We start from the raw sequence: 16,455 nt of genomic DNA, 5'->3' as shown, positions 1-16,455 counted from the left end.
TCTCCACTCAAAGACTCAAAGTCGGTCGTTACTAATTAAAAATTAAAAACCCGATACATACACATACAATATAAAAATATGAAGAAAAAAATATATACCTTGGAAATGTGAACAGTAAAAAGATGTGAGGAGAAGTGACACGTGGACCAATCAGAAGCCAAAAATTAATCCCCCTAATAGAAGATGGGTAATTAGCATGATTCACCTTAATCCGATGTAAAAGTTCCTTGGGCAAGATCACAAGAGAAAATTACAAAGGTTCAGGCAAATGGCAGAGAATCAACAACCTATAAATGAGAGGCCAAGCTCTCTATTTATAGTATTCGAAATATTAGCAGTATGTGGATTGTTTAACTATCCGCGGAAACTTAGCGAAGTGACCCGCAGCCTTTTATTAACGCGGCAACTGACCCACTATCTTTATTTTCAGCGAATATTCCAAGCCTTTCGAAATATTCTTCGCGTAACTTCTGTTTTTAGCATTTAGTAAATAAAATATACATATACAATGCTATGTATATGATCAAGTCCCCCCAGTTTATTATGATACATCTTGCGAAGTAAATGTATCATGATAAACTCTAAAAATTCGCAGTTATTTTGACCGTTACCCGCGTTAAACCATTTTCGCTTTGCCTTTGTTACCGTTACAGCAAACAAAGTTACCGTTTTTATCCGTTGGCGAAAATATTACCGTTTAAATCATCATAAAGGATACTTAAACGCAATTGATTAGAACTCGTACTTCTCCTATATATATATATATATATATATATATATATATATATATATATATATATATATATATATATATATATATATATATCGGTGTCCATAATCACGAATTTCCCACTCGCTATTCTGAAACTATTCGCAATTAATCAAATAGTCATTCCACCTTTGCAACTTCTTTCTTACTCGCAACTTCTTTCTATTCACTAATGAAGATCGATGAGGTTGACAGCAAGGTTAACCCGAAAACACTACTTACGAAGTTATTGAAAAGCCTGGAGTCCAAATCGACGGCGTCATCTGGAAAAGAAAACCAAACAATTCTAGTTGTCGATTAAACTTCCAAATCTCCTCTTACCAAACCAAGCTCCATCAAACGACCATACTAAACGCCGCCATCATCGCAGAGTAAAAAGCTAAAGCAACACGATGCTACCCTTTATGATAATACGGTCATATCAGATTATGAAGGGGATCAACAAATGGGTAAGTCATGAGCATTACCTTATAATTACAACATTCGCGGTGTTTGTATTTCTCCAGTTAATTTTAAAAATTGCTTTGTTTTGCAGGCGATTCAACCGGCCACCCAGTTTTTCCTAGCCCGAACACCGTTGACCAATAACTGAGTTGTTCCGCACTCCACCTGACTCTTACGGGGTGAGAGTTGACGGTTTACCGGGATATACTTATGCTTCTTCTTCCGTGGCACTAGATCAACGCCACCAGATGAAGATGGCAATCCCAAACGAGCTTCGCCGTGAGTTCTCGAAGCTTTCTGCACTTGATGCACATAACAGCTTCGTGCAAAATTTCTATATGGCATTCAACTCTGCTTATGACATGATTTTCGCCAAGAACAGTTCTTCAGCATTCTTGACGCTGAAAAAACCAAGTATCTTACTGAGAAGGCCAAGGCTGCAGACAGCGAAAAGCGCTGTATTGACCTTTCTTTTGAGCTCACCGCAGCGAAAACCGCTGTTGATGATTCAAAGCAACAGGTTTCTACTGCAGCTGAAAAAGAAAACAACCTTCAAACGTCTGTTAAATCATTAATAGAGGAGGTTACAAAGCTGAATGTAGAGCGAGACCGCGCTCTATCTGCTAAAGCTTCTACGGAGCTTGAGTTTACAAAGCTTCGCCAACATTTACCGGAGTTGGCTAGAAAAATTCTCAACTCGCAACCTGTCTCCGCTCAATTTTCCACATATGCGGTCGTGCTACAACTGCGCGAAAGAGTGGAATTCATGGATCAAATCGCCGCCTACTTCTCCGTACCAGATCCACTACCATCTGCAATAGACGACCGTTTATGTTCTATAACAGACGCTCTAGATGCGTTTGCTACTGCAAAAGAGAACATAGCGGTTATTCCAATTCCAAAAATTACAGCGATAAGCGAGCAGGATGATGCTACTGCAGATGACATCATCAAGCTTGATTTATCTAAGTAATAAACGTATTGTGTAAAATTAGCACGCAGCTATCTCTGCATTGTTATTAAGAAAATTTTCGCATTTTAACATATTTTTGCAAGTAATTTTATTTATATAGCGCTTTTATCAATAATATTCATAACAAGGACTTTTCCTTTGCAATTTCCAACTTTTATTATCGTGCACATAATAAGAATGTACTTTTGCGAAACAATCTGTATGCATGTATATTGGTACGTTATGAATCTTCTAAGTCCGCCAAAACGATCCTTAGGCAATCAGTTAGCATCACGAAGCATCTAAGTATGGCAAAATCAAATACTTAGGAAATTAAGTTCCTTTCGCGATAATTATTTTCTGCGTAAACGGGTAATTTCATCACTTCGCCACTTAATCTTCGCAAAACATACCAGCAATATGAAACAAAATATTATAGAATATTTCATAAACTTTGAGTATTTCGCAAACAAACTTTTCGCATATTCTTATAAGTGTTTACTTTTTATATTCTTACAAGTGTGATCAAGACTTGCAAAAATTAAAAATGAAAACTCATAGAAAAAATATCAAGTATAGGCCTCGTATCTCACTTTGCTCTTTGAATGCATATGCACATTGACCAACACATTATTTTCGCAAAGTTATGCATAATATCGCTTTAATAAAGCAGCATGCCACGCATTAGGGAGAGTTCGCCCTTCTATATCTGCGAGTTTATATGAACCTGCTGCATTCATTGCCACAACTCAATAAGGACCCTCCAAGTTAGGTCCTAATTTGCCAAGTTTTTCTGCTCTACTTGCATCATTATTTCGCAGCACCCATTCGCTGACATCAAAAGACAAAGCACGTACTCTTTTGTTGTAGTACTTAGCGATTTGCGGTTTATTATTTGCCTCTCTGATAGCAGCCATTAACCTTCGCTCTTCTATGAAATTCAAATTTTCGCCCAATGCATCATCATTTGCTTCTTCATCAAAATTAGCGACTCTATGCGTTGGCACAAGAATTTCAGTGGGTATTACTGCCTCAGATCCATATACTAAACTAAAGGGTGTTTCCCCCGTGCTCTTCTTGAAAGTAGTGCGATGTGCCCACAACACATTGGGCACCTCATCTACCCAACCAGTTCGCTTTTCATATAATCTCTTTTTTAATACCGCTCACAATATCACGATTAGTTACCTCACACAAGCCATTAGCCTGTGGATGCGCCACTGATGTAGAATTTTGGATTATATTTAAATCAGCGCACCATGTTTTAAAAGGATCTTTCGCTATTTGGGCACCATTATCGCTAACCAATTCGCGTGGAATACCAAATCTGCAAACAATATACTCCCATACAAAATTACGCACTTGCACTCCAGTGATAGTGCGAACCGCCTTAGCTTTAACCCATTTTGTAAAGTAGTCAATTGATACAATTAGGAATTTGACATTGCCAGGACCTGCGGGAAATGGTCCTACAATGTCAATAGCCCATTTGTGAAATGGCCATGGCGAGTTAACAGGGATCATATCATTCCTTGACATCCAATTCTGCGGAGCATGCCTTTGGCAGCTTTTGCAATGCTTAACAATCTTTGCCACATCGTTGATAGTGTGCAGAGCACTACCTTGCGCATTGCACAAGGATTGTACTAAGTTTTAGCACCTTGTGATGAAATCCGCAATGCACAAGTGTGCTGAAATCCGCAATGCACAAGTGTGCTGAAATCCGCACAAGAGTGCAAGAATCCGCACAAGAGTGCAAGAATCCGCACAGGAGTGCAAGAATCCGCGAATATTCTGAATACTATAAATAGGAAGCTTGGCCTTTCATTTATAGGTTGTTGATTCTCTGCCATTTGCCAAGACCTTTGTAATTTTCACTTGTGTATTTGACCAAGGAACATTTACATTGAGTTAAGGTGAATCATGCTAATTAACAATCAACACCGGGTCGGGGTGGTTGATCACTTAAAGTGAAAGACGATCATCAGGGCCCAAAACAAACAACAACACCCCAATCCTCCTCATTGCACTCGATCCTTGATTCAATTCCGCAAGGAAGACGGATCTAGGCTCGATCAATTGGCGCCATCCGTGGGACGAATTAAGTCACACATCGGTAATCAAATTAAACTACTGATTGGATTCGTAAGTCTTTTCCAATTCAGATTTAACTTTTGATTCCGACATAATTTCTGATTCTAAAGGCCGATTTGTGCATGCTAAAGTTTGCACAAAATGAAGATTTTTTGTAAAAATGAAGTTTTTGCGGATCTATGATTTTGTGTAATCAGAAAAAATTGCACAATGAAGATTTAGTGCATGCTAAGCGCAGCATTGCAAGATTTTGTCCAAAAAATAAAGTTTGCACAAAATGAAAATTTTTTACACAAATAAAGTTTTTGCGGATTTAAGATTTTGTGCAATCAGAAAAGATTGCACAACGAAGATTTAGTGCATGCTAAGCGCTGCACATTGCAAGATTTTGTGCAAAAAATAAAGTTTGCACAAAATGAAGATTTTTTGCAAAAATGAAGTTTTTGCGGATTTAAGATTTTGTGCAATCAGAAAAGATTGCACAACGAAGATTTAGTGCATGCTAAGCGCTGCACATTGCAAGATTTTGTGCAAAAAATAAAGTTTGCACAAAATGAAGATTTTTTGCAAAAATGAAGTTTTTGTGGATTTAAGATTTTGTGCAATCAGAAAAGATTGCACAACGAAGATTTAGTGCATGCTAAGCGCTGCACATTGCAAGATTTTGTACAAAAATAAAGTTTTTGCATAACGAAGTTTTTTGCAAACTAAAAGTTTACACATTCAAGATTTTGTGCATGCTAAGCGCTGCACAATGAAGATTGCACAAATTAAAAGTTGTGCAATGAAGTTTTTTGCAAACTAAAAGTTTGCACATTCAAGATTTTGTACATGCTAAGAGCTGCACAAATTAAATGTTGTGCAATGAAGTTTTTTGCAAACTAAAAGTTTGCACATTCAAGATTTTGTGCATGCTAAGCACTGTACAATGAAGATTGCACAAATTAAAATTTGTGCAATGAAGTTTTTTTGCAAACTAAAAGTTTGCACATTGAAGATTTTGTGCATGATATGCGCTGCACAAAGATGATTTTTTGCAACCTAAAAGTTGCATATTGCAAGATTTTGCGCATGCTAAGCGCTGTGCAATGAAGATTGGAAGCATGCTAAGCGCTGCACATTACAAGATTTTGTGCAAAAATAAAGTTTTTGCACAATCAAGTTTTTATGCAAAAATAAAATTTTTGCACAATGAAGTTTTTATGCAAAAATAAAGTTTTTGCGGAATGAATTGTTGTGCATGCTACACAATGCAATATTTTGTGCAACAATAAATTTTTTGTGCAATAATAATTTTTTGCACATTGGAAGATTTTATGCAAGTTTGCAAGATTTTATGCAACATGGCAAAATTTTGTGTAAGGCTGCACATTGCAAGACTTAATGCAAGCTTTGCGCTGCATAATTGAATTTCATGCAATACGTTGCACAAACTTTTGAGCATTGCCTTGAAGGCACTAATTTTTGAGATATTTTTTTCCGCAACATTACTTATGTCCATGAGCATATGACCATGGCAATATCATCATTTGTGCGATACGCACGTTGCAAAATTGTTTAAGTCCGCGAGTATTTGGCCGTGGAAATACTATTGTTTGTGCTAAAAGCACTTGGTTACATTGCTTAAAAACATGGCCGAATTATTGATTGATATTGCACACGATGCATGAGGTCATGAAGGCTAAAACCATATGTTCTTATAATAAAAATGCACATTGGCAAGATAGGCTTAAAATATGTCATGTGCTATATGTTATATTACCATAATCTTCAATTGACTTGCTTCATATATGCTTCGAGAAAATTTCTCAAAAAAATACTAAATATGCGTGAGACCAAAAATGAATCGTGATCAAATTTTATCAAGTGAAAACCACTTGGTGTGTAAAAACGCAATGAATGCCTAAGCGTTGAAGAAAGCCCACTTGGATGAATAACATAAAATTACAAGTGTTTGCGAAAAGTTGGAACTTGTGACATTTTTCCTAAGTATTTGATCAAGCCATGCTTAGATGCTTCGCGAAAAACACATATTTTGCCTAAGGATCGTTTCGGCGGACTTAAAGGATTCATAACGCAAAAAGATTGTTTCGCAAAAGTAGATATTTGTTATTTGCACAATAATAAATTATTGAAATTGCAAAGGACAAGTCTAATGTTATGAATATATTAAAAGTGCTATATAAATAAACGTTGCAACATGATTTTCTCTTTGATAAAAAAAGCACCATGAGTTGCGCATAACTTCACGAACAAAGCATATTGTACACTGAGAGTTCGACATCACATACTTTCAATTTATAATATCGAACTGGGGGGACTTGATAGTGTATATATTGCTAAATTCCTTATGATTGCATACTTACAAGTTCGACATTATATATTTAATATATATAATACCGAACTTGGGGGACTTGATAGTGCGCATAGCACTACCTTGCGCATTGCACAAGGATTGTACTAAGTTTTAGCATCTTGTGGTGAAATCCGCAATGCACAAGTGTGCTGAAATCCGCAATGCACAAGTGTGCTGAAATCCGCACAAGAGTGCAAGAATCCACACAAGAGTGCAAGAATCCGCACAAGAGTGCAAGAATCCACACAGGAGTGCAAGAATCGGCGAATATTCTGATTACTATAAATAGGGAGCTTGGCCTCTCATTTATAGGTTGTTGATTCTGGAAGAATTGCTCTAGCCATATTGATCTCTCTCGTAACTTTGCCCGAGACTTGATCATTGTTTGGTTAAAGTAATTTACGAAGACCGGGACATGGTTGTTGATCATTTAGCACTTAACGAAATATGACAATAAGGTCCCAAAACCATAATCGACATCCATTATACCCCCTCATTGCACTCAATCCTTGATTAACCTTAATAGGATAATCTAGGATTGATCAATCGCGATATAAGGATGGCCAAAAGTAACCCATCCGCATAATTTTTGCCGTGATAGTTTTATAACATGAATGCAATGCACAGGGACCATTATGCACTTCATCAATTATTATTTCTGCTTCAATTAGGCCAACACACCGTATCATTGGACCACAATATGACTTACGATACAAAATGTCATTTTGAATGATGTACATTGGTGCTCGCTCTCTGACTAAACGAGCTTCGTGCTTATCATTTGGCAAAAACACTATTGCGAATATATTGCAAGATTGGTTCCATCCAATTTGGCTGTTCTTCTACAACGGACGCCACCATTAAATCGTTATCTATTGATTTGTTTGGCAATTCCTCAACCCAAACTTGCTTTTGAAAGTGCGAAAACACTAAAGCGGCCAGCTTACTTAATGCATCCGCCTTCTTATTTTGACTCCTTGGTACTTATGCAAGTGCAAAATGCTCAAACCGCTTAGCCAATTCCTTCAGCAAGTGCAAGTATTTTTGCATTGAGGAATCATGTGCTTCAAAAGAACCATTAAACAGATTCACCACTAACTGCGAATCTGTAAATGCTCGCAACTTGGTGATATCCATTTTATGCGCGATATTTAAACCTGCAAGCAACGCTTCATATTCCGCTTCATTGTTTGTTACGTCAAAATTGAAACGTAACGCATACATATGCTCTTCACCGCTTGGGCTTGCTAACACTAAACTCGCACCAGCACCTTCTGCACATGAGGCTCCATTAGTAAATAAATCCCATGTTTTGCCCATTACTAGCTTTAATTCTGTTCGCTCATTAATCACTTCCAACTCCCCAGTCATTTCTGCGAGGTAATCCGCCAAAACTTGGCCCTTTATAGCATTGCACGGAAGGTAAGAAATTTGATAAGAACCTAAATCTACCGCCTACAACGCGAGCCTACCAGATATTTCTGGATTTATTAAGACTTCCTTGATTGGCATGTTGGTTAGCACATGCACTGGGTACCCTTGAAAATATCTTCTTAACCTTCGCGATGTTGATATAAGTGCATACACAAATTTTTCAATGGGCGCATAGTTTATTTCGCTTCCTGTAAGAGCTTTACTGACAAAATACACAGGCTTTTGTATTTTATCCCTTTCTGCAACTAAAACTGCGCCAAAGGCTTCATTTGCCACCGATATATAAAGGTAAAGAGTTTCGCCATCAATTGGCGCTGTTAACATAGGTAGAGTTTTCAACAACTTCTTCATTTCCTGAAACGCGGTTTCAGCCTCACTTGTCCAAACAAAGCTTTTTTGTTTCAAGCAGCATTTTAAAGTTTTGAAAAACGGTAACTACCTTTCAGCGGCCTTAGACAAGAAACACGTTAATGCGGCTAACTTCCCCGTCAAGCTTTGCACTTCTTTTATCGTCTTAGGCGCAATCATATTTTCAATGGCCTCAATCTTCTTTGGATTAGCTTGAATACCTTGCTCAGTAACAAGATATCCCAAGAACTTTCCTTCAGTTTTGCCAAAACTACACTTTAGCGGATTGAGATTCATATTTATTCTGCTCAATGTATCAAATGTTTCTCGCATATCATCTATAATGCGCTCTTGCGTGTGCTTTTAATTACCAAATCATCCACATAAGCCTCGAGATTACGCCCAATTTGATTTTCAAATGCAATGTCAATTAAGCGTTGATATATCGCACCCGCATTGATTAAACCAAAAGGCATCATTATGTAAGAAAATATGCCTTTGCCTGTATGAAAAGCGGTTTTTATCTGCATCTTCCCTAGCCATCGGGATTTGATGATATCCCCTCGCCGCGTTCAAAAAACATTTATATGGAAAAGCATGTAATGATTCCACTTTCAAATCAAATTCTGGAAGTAGATAGTTATCCTTAGGGCACGCTTTATTTAAATCCTTGAAATCAATGCACATTCTTCACGAACCATCAGGCTTTTTCACCAAAACTGGATTCGCAATCCATGATTGATATTGAACTTCGTGTAAAATACCAGCTGCCACCAACTTTGTTACCTCTTCGCACATCCACTTAGCGCGATCTGGGGCCATGCCTCTTCGCTTCTACACTACAGGTTTTGAAGCAGGGTTTACATTAAGTCTGTGTTCCGCAATATGACGCGAAACACCAGTCATATCATTTTCACACTAAGCAAAAACATCCATGTATTGTGCGAGTAACTGCACAATCTATTTCTTGGTATCCGTTCTAACATTGCATCCTACTTTAATTTTTTGATCAGGATATTTAGGATTAACCATTACCATGTTGTCCGCGACATCAGCGGTTTCTTGAACTGCGCAGTCACACCCCCAAATAGGGTCAGGGGTAAATATGACATTTCAATATCATCACACAAGTTTATAAGTGAGAACGACTCTAAATGAGACATTTTATAAAAAGAATATTTGTATTGCAGCGGAAATGAAATAAAGTTTTACATAATAAATCTAATGTAGATAACAATTGTTTAATGAATTATAAGTTATGAATTTTTGGACTCCAATGCAAACAGCTAGCTAAGCAATCATCAAGCAGGACATAAGCTAATCATTACCTGAGAAAAACATGCTTAAAAGTATCAACAAAATGGTTGAGTGAACATCATAGGTTTAATAATCAATAAAGTTTTAGACCACAAGATTTAGTTCAAAACATCAAAATATCAATATGCCATGAGTTATAATATCGAGCTAAACATAAACCCCTGACACTGAGTGTTTGTCGGTAATCATTATTATGTACCCCCTTGATGATCAGTCAATGGGTAGAGACGTCGCTCTCAATAGGTCTACTCACAATAATTAAGCTTGCAACATTTTAATTGCAGCAATTAACGATATTATGGTGGGGATTTGCATGTAAAGATACAATCAATACAAGTTAACAAAAGTCTCATGAAGTTGCATATCAAAAGTTTAGGCACTTATGTCTAAATTGTAAATCATTTAAAAAGTAAGCATGTGTCTCACCCCAAGATTTATAAAATTAAATATGTAAAAGCGGGGCTATGAAGTTCACCTTAAAATAGCACGGCGAAAGATGAAGATAATTCCACGAACGAAATGAACAAGAGTATATGACTAGGTCTTCAACCTAGAGATATATTGACTTAATCAGAAATTTGTCCATATGACAAATGAATATCCTAAGCGAACTTAAGAGTTGTTTTTACAAGTATTTACGTGTCCACCATAATCAAGTTTAGACCTTGTACAATTTATGCAAACCTCGATGCTACCAAATAAGTTCGAAATGACCAGATGTAACCGGGGAACAGGACTCTTGATCCGACTTTAAGTCGTGACATTCGAGATTCATAGTCTTTATTATTAAATTATGACTTTTACAACTATAATTATCTCGTTATAATTCTTATATTATTATCTATAATAGTACGATGTTATACTTACCCATTTAAGATCGTATTTATCGTGTTACCTATAAGTATTGGTATTAACGATAAAGTTTATATTATAAATAGTTTAGATGATACTATATATAATATTATTAGATAAAGAACTTTATCCCTTATTGGTGTTATGCGAGGTGTATACGAAATAGTTATATTTTTATTGCGAAATACTATTAAATACGATACAATTTTACACAAGTTATTTATTTATTTATAAAGTGGATATACCTAAACCTTGCTACAACACTTATAGGCAGTGTACCTAATCGTATAGTTGGGTAGTTTTTAGTAAGTCCGGTTCGTTCCACAGGGAGCTAACCAAGTTTAACGCTATATTTTATTTTAAACTATATTTGTATATAAATATATATATAAGTAGTATTATTATTATAAAAAGGGGGTTTTACCGTTTAATGACCGGTTTGTCGATTTTATGTCTTAAATCACAATTCAAACCTAATGTAAAATATTAAAAATAAAAATAACTTAATTTAAAGCGTAAGGTAAATGACGATAATTAAAATGCGATAAATTAAAGTGCGATAAATAAAATGACAGTAAATAAAAGTTGCGATAATTAAAAAGTACGATAATTAAAAGTGCGATAAGATATAAAATAAAGGAATTATGCTTATTTAAACTTCCATAATCATGATGTTTGACGTGTTGATTTTAGTTTATTACCATGGGTTAATTGTCCTTTATCCTGGATTATTCGATATGTCCATCTGGTTTTTGTCCATAACAGTCCATCAGTCATAAATATAAAGTGCGAGTGTCCTCGTCAAATTATCCTTATATCCGAAGTCAAATATTCCAACTAATTGGGGACTTAAACTGTAATAAGGTTTTAATACATTGTTAATGATTACACCAGGTTATCGACTGTGTGCAATCCAAGGTTTTAATACTTTATTAACAATTACACCAAATGTCCTTGCATGTAATCCACCCCTGTTTTAATGAGTCCATTGACTATTAATCCATTCCCGTGTCCGGTTAAATGAACGATTATTAGTACTTATAAATATCCTGCCCATCGTGTCTGATCGAGTGTATATAGTTATTTATAGATACGTCAAATTGTAATATTTATATTAAATTAATGAGATATCATTTAGTTAATATAAAGCCCATTAATAGCCCATAGTCCAATTTTCACAAGTGTTGTTCTTTTGTCCAAACCCCAATTATGGTACAAAGCACAATTACCCCGTCTTTAATATTTAGCCCAATATCACGATTATTTCCGCTTAAATAAGCATAATAATAACTTAGCTACGAGACATTAATTTAAAAAGGTTGAACATAACTTACAATGATTAATAATAGCGTAGCGTTACACGGACAGAATTTTGACTTACACACTTACAACATTCGCTAACATAACCTTATTATTATTAATTTTAAATTAAAATTAAAATTATAATATATATATATATATATATATATATATATATATATATATATATATATATATATATATATATATCGTGAGAGAGAGATTGAATTGAAAAAGGTGTAAAAAATTCGGCCAAAACACGCGAACTTTATAGGACCTCAGCTGCTACAGTGATCCATGCGACCGCATGGATGTTGTGCTTCCTGGTCATGCGGTCGCATGGCCGCCTTTTCCTGGTGACATATGCTTCCAAAAACGTGGGCTGCTCGAGTTTTATAATATATATAATATAATATATATAATTTTATATAATTAATTATATATTATATTATATTCTTGTACTCAGTTGACTTCTAATTTTAGCTCCGTTGCATCGCGCGTTGAGAGTTGACTCTGGTCCCGGTTCCGGATTTTCGAACGTCCTTGCGTACAATTTAATATCTTGTACTTTGCGTTTCGCGGCTCGTACTCTTGTAATTTTTAGACGTTTCTCATCAATAATTTGAACCACTTTGATTGTACTTTGTATTTTTTAGCTTTTTGGTCGTTTGCGTCTTCAATTCGTCGAATCTGTCTTTTGTCTTCACCTTTTATTATTTAAACGAATATCACTTGTAAATAGAACAATTGCAACTAAAAGCTTGTCTTTCTTGAAAGATAATTCTATGAAATATATGTTCGTTTTTAGCATTATCACTTATCTTGTAAATATTTGTTTATACTTACCATTGTTTACATATATAGATATACTTACATACATATCTATATTTTATATACACACATACGCATGCAAGCATGTACGTATATGTGTTTATGTTTTACTTTACCTGCACACAAGTACATATGTACTTAGATTCTTTTTCATATAGTTAATTTTGCAAACCGATAATACTCTAGGGACTAAGTACGTGAATTATCAATTCTTATAAATTGTAAATGTGAATTTGTACCACTAACACCAACAAAAACTGTGTACTTGAAAACCCTTTTTTAGTTTATATAGTACTCCGTAGTCTTTTTTTTATTTTTTATTTTTGTTTTCCTATTTATTTATTTATTAACTTTTGTAAACATTTTGATAATATAGGGACTGTTTATGTAACTTTTTAAATTATATCATCCTCCTCTTTTTGGTTCTTTTGACGTACAGTGAAGTCAAGAAATAGAGTACTACTTAAATCTTTTTTTTTTATTCTTCTATTTTGTTAAACCCATATATATCCATATTTGTAACAAGTTCAGTTTCTAGTATAATAAAGTATTAAACACATAAAGTTTCAAATAAGAAAAAACTTGGATTTGTTTATACCTTCAAGAAAAAGACGAGTGATGGTGGTGGGTTGCATGGCCGGCCCAAAGGTGGTGCAACCTGTTCATTTGAACGGGACCCATGCTTTTAAGGGGCCCATTTATTTCACGGGCTCATACATATACATATAGTCTTTGAGTTTACGATCCAATTTTTACAAATATAATTATACTAGCCCAAAATAAAACATACATCCAGCCCAAGTAACTATTAGTTGTTTAACCCAATACACATTGTTCCTTACTCCTAGGCTATTTAAAGAGAACAAAATATAGGCTGTGTGTCGATGTGGGATACTTCTCCCATTGTATCTCATATATACATATGCTCACTTTTTTTCATTCATCTTTTTCCTATATAGCAATATTAGAACTTAACTTTAACCAACGTGATGATTCTTTGTAAAATGAATATGATGCTATTAAAAAATTTTAAATTCAAACCTTGACCCCTGAACGTATAGATTTAACGTTAGTTGTCGTTTTTCTAAATAGCTTATATTGTTTGTTGTAGGGCCTTTTTTTCACATCGCACTAGGCCCCTAAATTCTCAGGACCGGCCCTGGTGGGTTGCGTCGGACACGAGCAGAAACAGAGGGACGAACAGCAACAATAATCAAGGTGGTTTGTGGTGGTTGAGTGTGGCGATCGAACAAGGGACAAAAGCAGTAGCAGAAGCCGCAAAGTGGGCTGCTTTGGGGGTGATTTCCAGCTGCAAATAGCAGATAAAAGGCGGTGGTGGTAGTGGTTCGATAACAGTAGAGCAGATGAGAGAGTTTTTGTTAGTGAATGAATGAAATAATAGGTGATGTTGAGGCTTTATTTATAGGCTAAGAGTTTGGGTTAGAGTGGAACTTAGATTCCACAAATTTTGGGATAACTCATGGTTGTTTAAGATGTTTGTTGATGATAATCATGAAAAAAAAGATCACGATTAAATTTTAGATAACCACTAAATATATGGCAGGTTATTATGAAATAATATCTAAGTGTTATTAATATAATAGTTAGTTTTATATTTTAAATATCAATATTAATGTATGTAGATGTATGCATGTAACAAGAGTACGTTTAATATGGGTTTGGTTTGTTGTACGCCTACTGCCACATTAATTTTTTATTTTTTTTTAAGTTTGTTCGTGAATATGGATTTTTGATAAATGGATTACTTGAAAGTAGGTATAGATAGAGGCAAAAGTGGAGACAAGTTTGGGATGATCATGTACTTGAAATACCTTTTTTTTAATCTGAATTTATTGTTTATATTTATATATTTATTTATTTTTAAACCTGATTATCATTATACATATTTTTTATTTATAAATATATATATATTTCATTTCTAATGATGATGATCCGAGTCCGTTAGTTTAGGTAACCTCGTTACCTAATCTCGTTGTTTTCTTAAAAACAATTAGTTTCGGTTATTACCGGGTTGCTTTGGACATATTAGGACTACATCCTAAGTTTCTAGTTCCACACGAAATATTAAAATCACGAAAAAGTTCGGGTTGTTATAGTACCTACCCGTTATTTTAAACTTCGTCCCGAAGTTTTGGATAGACTTCTCGGATGTATCAGCGTTTGAGAAGAGAGATGGAGATATTTTTGTTTCATTTGGTCTTCACGTTCCCAGGTACACTTGGGGCCATCGCGTGAATTCCAACAGATCCGTTTTATAGAAATATTGCCTTGTTCTAAGCGTTGAATCTTATGACCCATAACTTATACAGGTTCTTCTTTGAAGTGCATCTTATTATCAATGCGAAATTAATCCAAAGGAATAACAGGAGTTTCATCCGAATAGATTTCCTCCAAAAAGAGAAGATGATAATGCTATTCACGCATTTCAGTAATTCGGATACATGAAATTTCAGAAACATTACTAAGCTCATTTAAAACCTTGAGCGTTTTATGCCACAACACTAGGGCAGACAAACTGATAAGAGTTTGTGGAGATCACAGCCATGAAGTTTGATGCATGGCTTGTGTTTGTTAGAGATAGTACCAACTTCAAATCCCGGAAGATAACCATAGACATTATACCTGATCATATACATACTTATGTATATGTATATTTTTATTGCGGAAGGCCTTTTAGAGGTGAACGCACAAGACAGATAAGCCGCGGTGTGAATGCGGAAGGATTGCGCAGAACATTAAAGAGTGCGAAGGCTTCTCGCAGTATTTGTGCGGAATGCCTAAGTGCCCGCAAAGTATTGCAACTCAGTGAAACGAATTATCCACCACTTCATCGCTTGGTTTATGCCCTTGTGCATACTGCACGACGTTTACGAAGGTATTTTCAAGGTCATCCTATCTTGGTGTTAACAGATCAACCGTTGAAGCAAATACTCCGGCATCCAGAATCATCTGGCCGTCTAGCAAAATGGGCCATCGAGTTGGGGGAATATGAAATCAATTTTGCTCCTCGGAATGCAGTTAAAGGACAAATTTTGGCAGATTTTCTCCTGGAAACAAATGAAAAAGTGGAATACGACAATAAAATGGCACCACAACAGCATGTGTGGGAATTACACACTGATGGGGCCTCAAGTGAAGAGGGAATAGGTGCGGGGCTGGTTTTAACAAGTCCAGATGGAGAGTACAACGTCTCCCAAAGTATGACTTGATACTAGTGTCATCCGCTTGGCCGTTCTGCAAGTGGGCAATAGATATTGTGGGACCATTCAATAGAAGTGCTGGAAATGCTAGGTTCTTGGTGGTAGCAATTGATTTTTTCACAAAATGGGTTCAAGCAAAGGCTTTAGCAAAGATTACAGGAGAAAATGTCAAGAAGTTTGTGTGGCATGATATAGTGTGCCGTTATGGGGTTCCAAATGAAATAGTCAGTGATAATGGCAAACAATTTGCAGAGAATCCATTTCGAAGCTGGTGTGAAGAGCTAGGAATAAAGCAAAACTTTACATCTGTTGCTCATCCTTAAGCGAATGGACAGGTGGAGGTTACCAACAAAGAAATTGTTGCTGGCATTAAAGCACGGTTAGGATTAAGTCAAACTGGTTGGGTGGACGAATTACCAAATGTGCTATGGGCATACCGGACAACTCCAAAGCGGAGCATGGGGGAAACACCCTCAAGTCTGGTATATGGTACAGAAGCAGTAATACCAGCTGAAATATGTGTCCCAACACAACGTAT

General features: G+C 35.7%; 2 protein-coding genes across 2 annotated transcripts; both read right to left on the bottom strand.

Moving 5' to 3' along the window:
- Window positions 1-2,914: 2,914 nt before the first annotated feature.
- On the bottom strand, window positions 2,915-3,704 carry LOC139901038 (uncharacterized). Its single transcript, XM_071883780.1, has 2 exons — window positions 3,354-3,704; window positions 2,915-3,238 (listed from the first exon to the last, which is right to left on the bottom strand). Exons 1-2 carry the CDS (start codon window positions 3,702-3,704, stop codon window positions 2,915-2,917), a joined length of 675 nt encoding a protein of 224 aa, XP_071739881.1.
- Window positions 3,705-7,599: 3,895 nt separating this feature from the next.
- LOC139901037 (uncharacterized) lies at window positions 7,600-7,986 on the bottom strand. The gene has a single exon (XM_071883779.1). The coding sequence runs from the start codon at window positions 7,984-7,986 to the stop codon at window positions 7,600-7,602; it is 387 nt and encodes a 128-aa protein (XP_071739880.1).
- Window positions 7,987-16,455: the final 8,469 nt, after the last annotated feature.

This window comes from Rutidosis leptorrhynchoides, chromosome 3 (assembly GCF_046630445.1).
Source record: "Rutidosis leptorrhynchoides isolate AG116_Rl617_1_P2 chromosome 3, CSIRO_AGI_Rlap_v1, whole genome shotgun sequence".
Taxonomy (NCBI): domain Eukaryota; kingdom Viridiplantae; phylum Streptophyta; class Magnoliopsida; order Asterales; family Asteraceae; genus Rutidosis; species Rutidosis leptorrhynchoides.
Note: the sequence above shows the minus strand (reverse complement) of the source record. Positions and strands in the feature narration are given on the sequence as shown.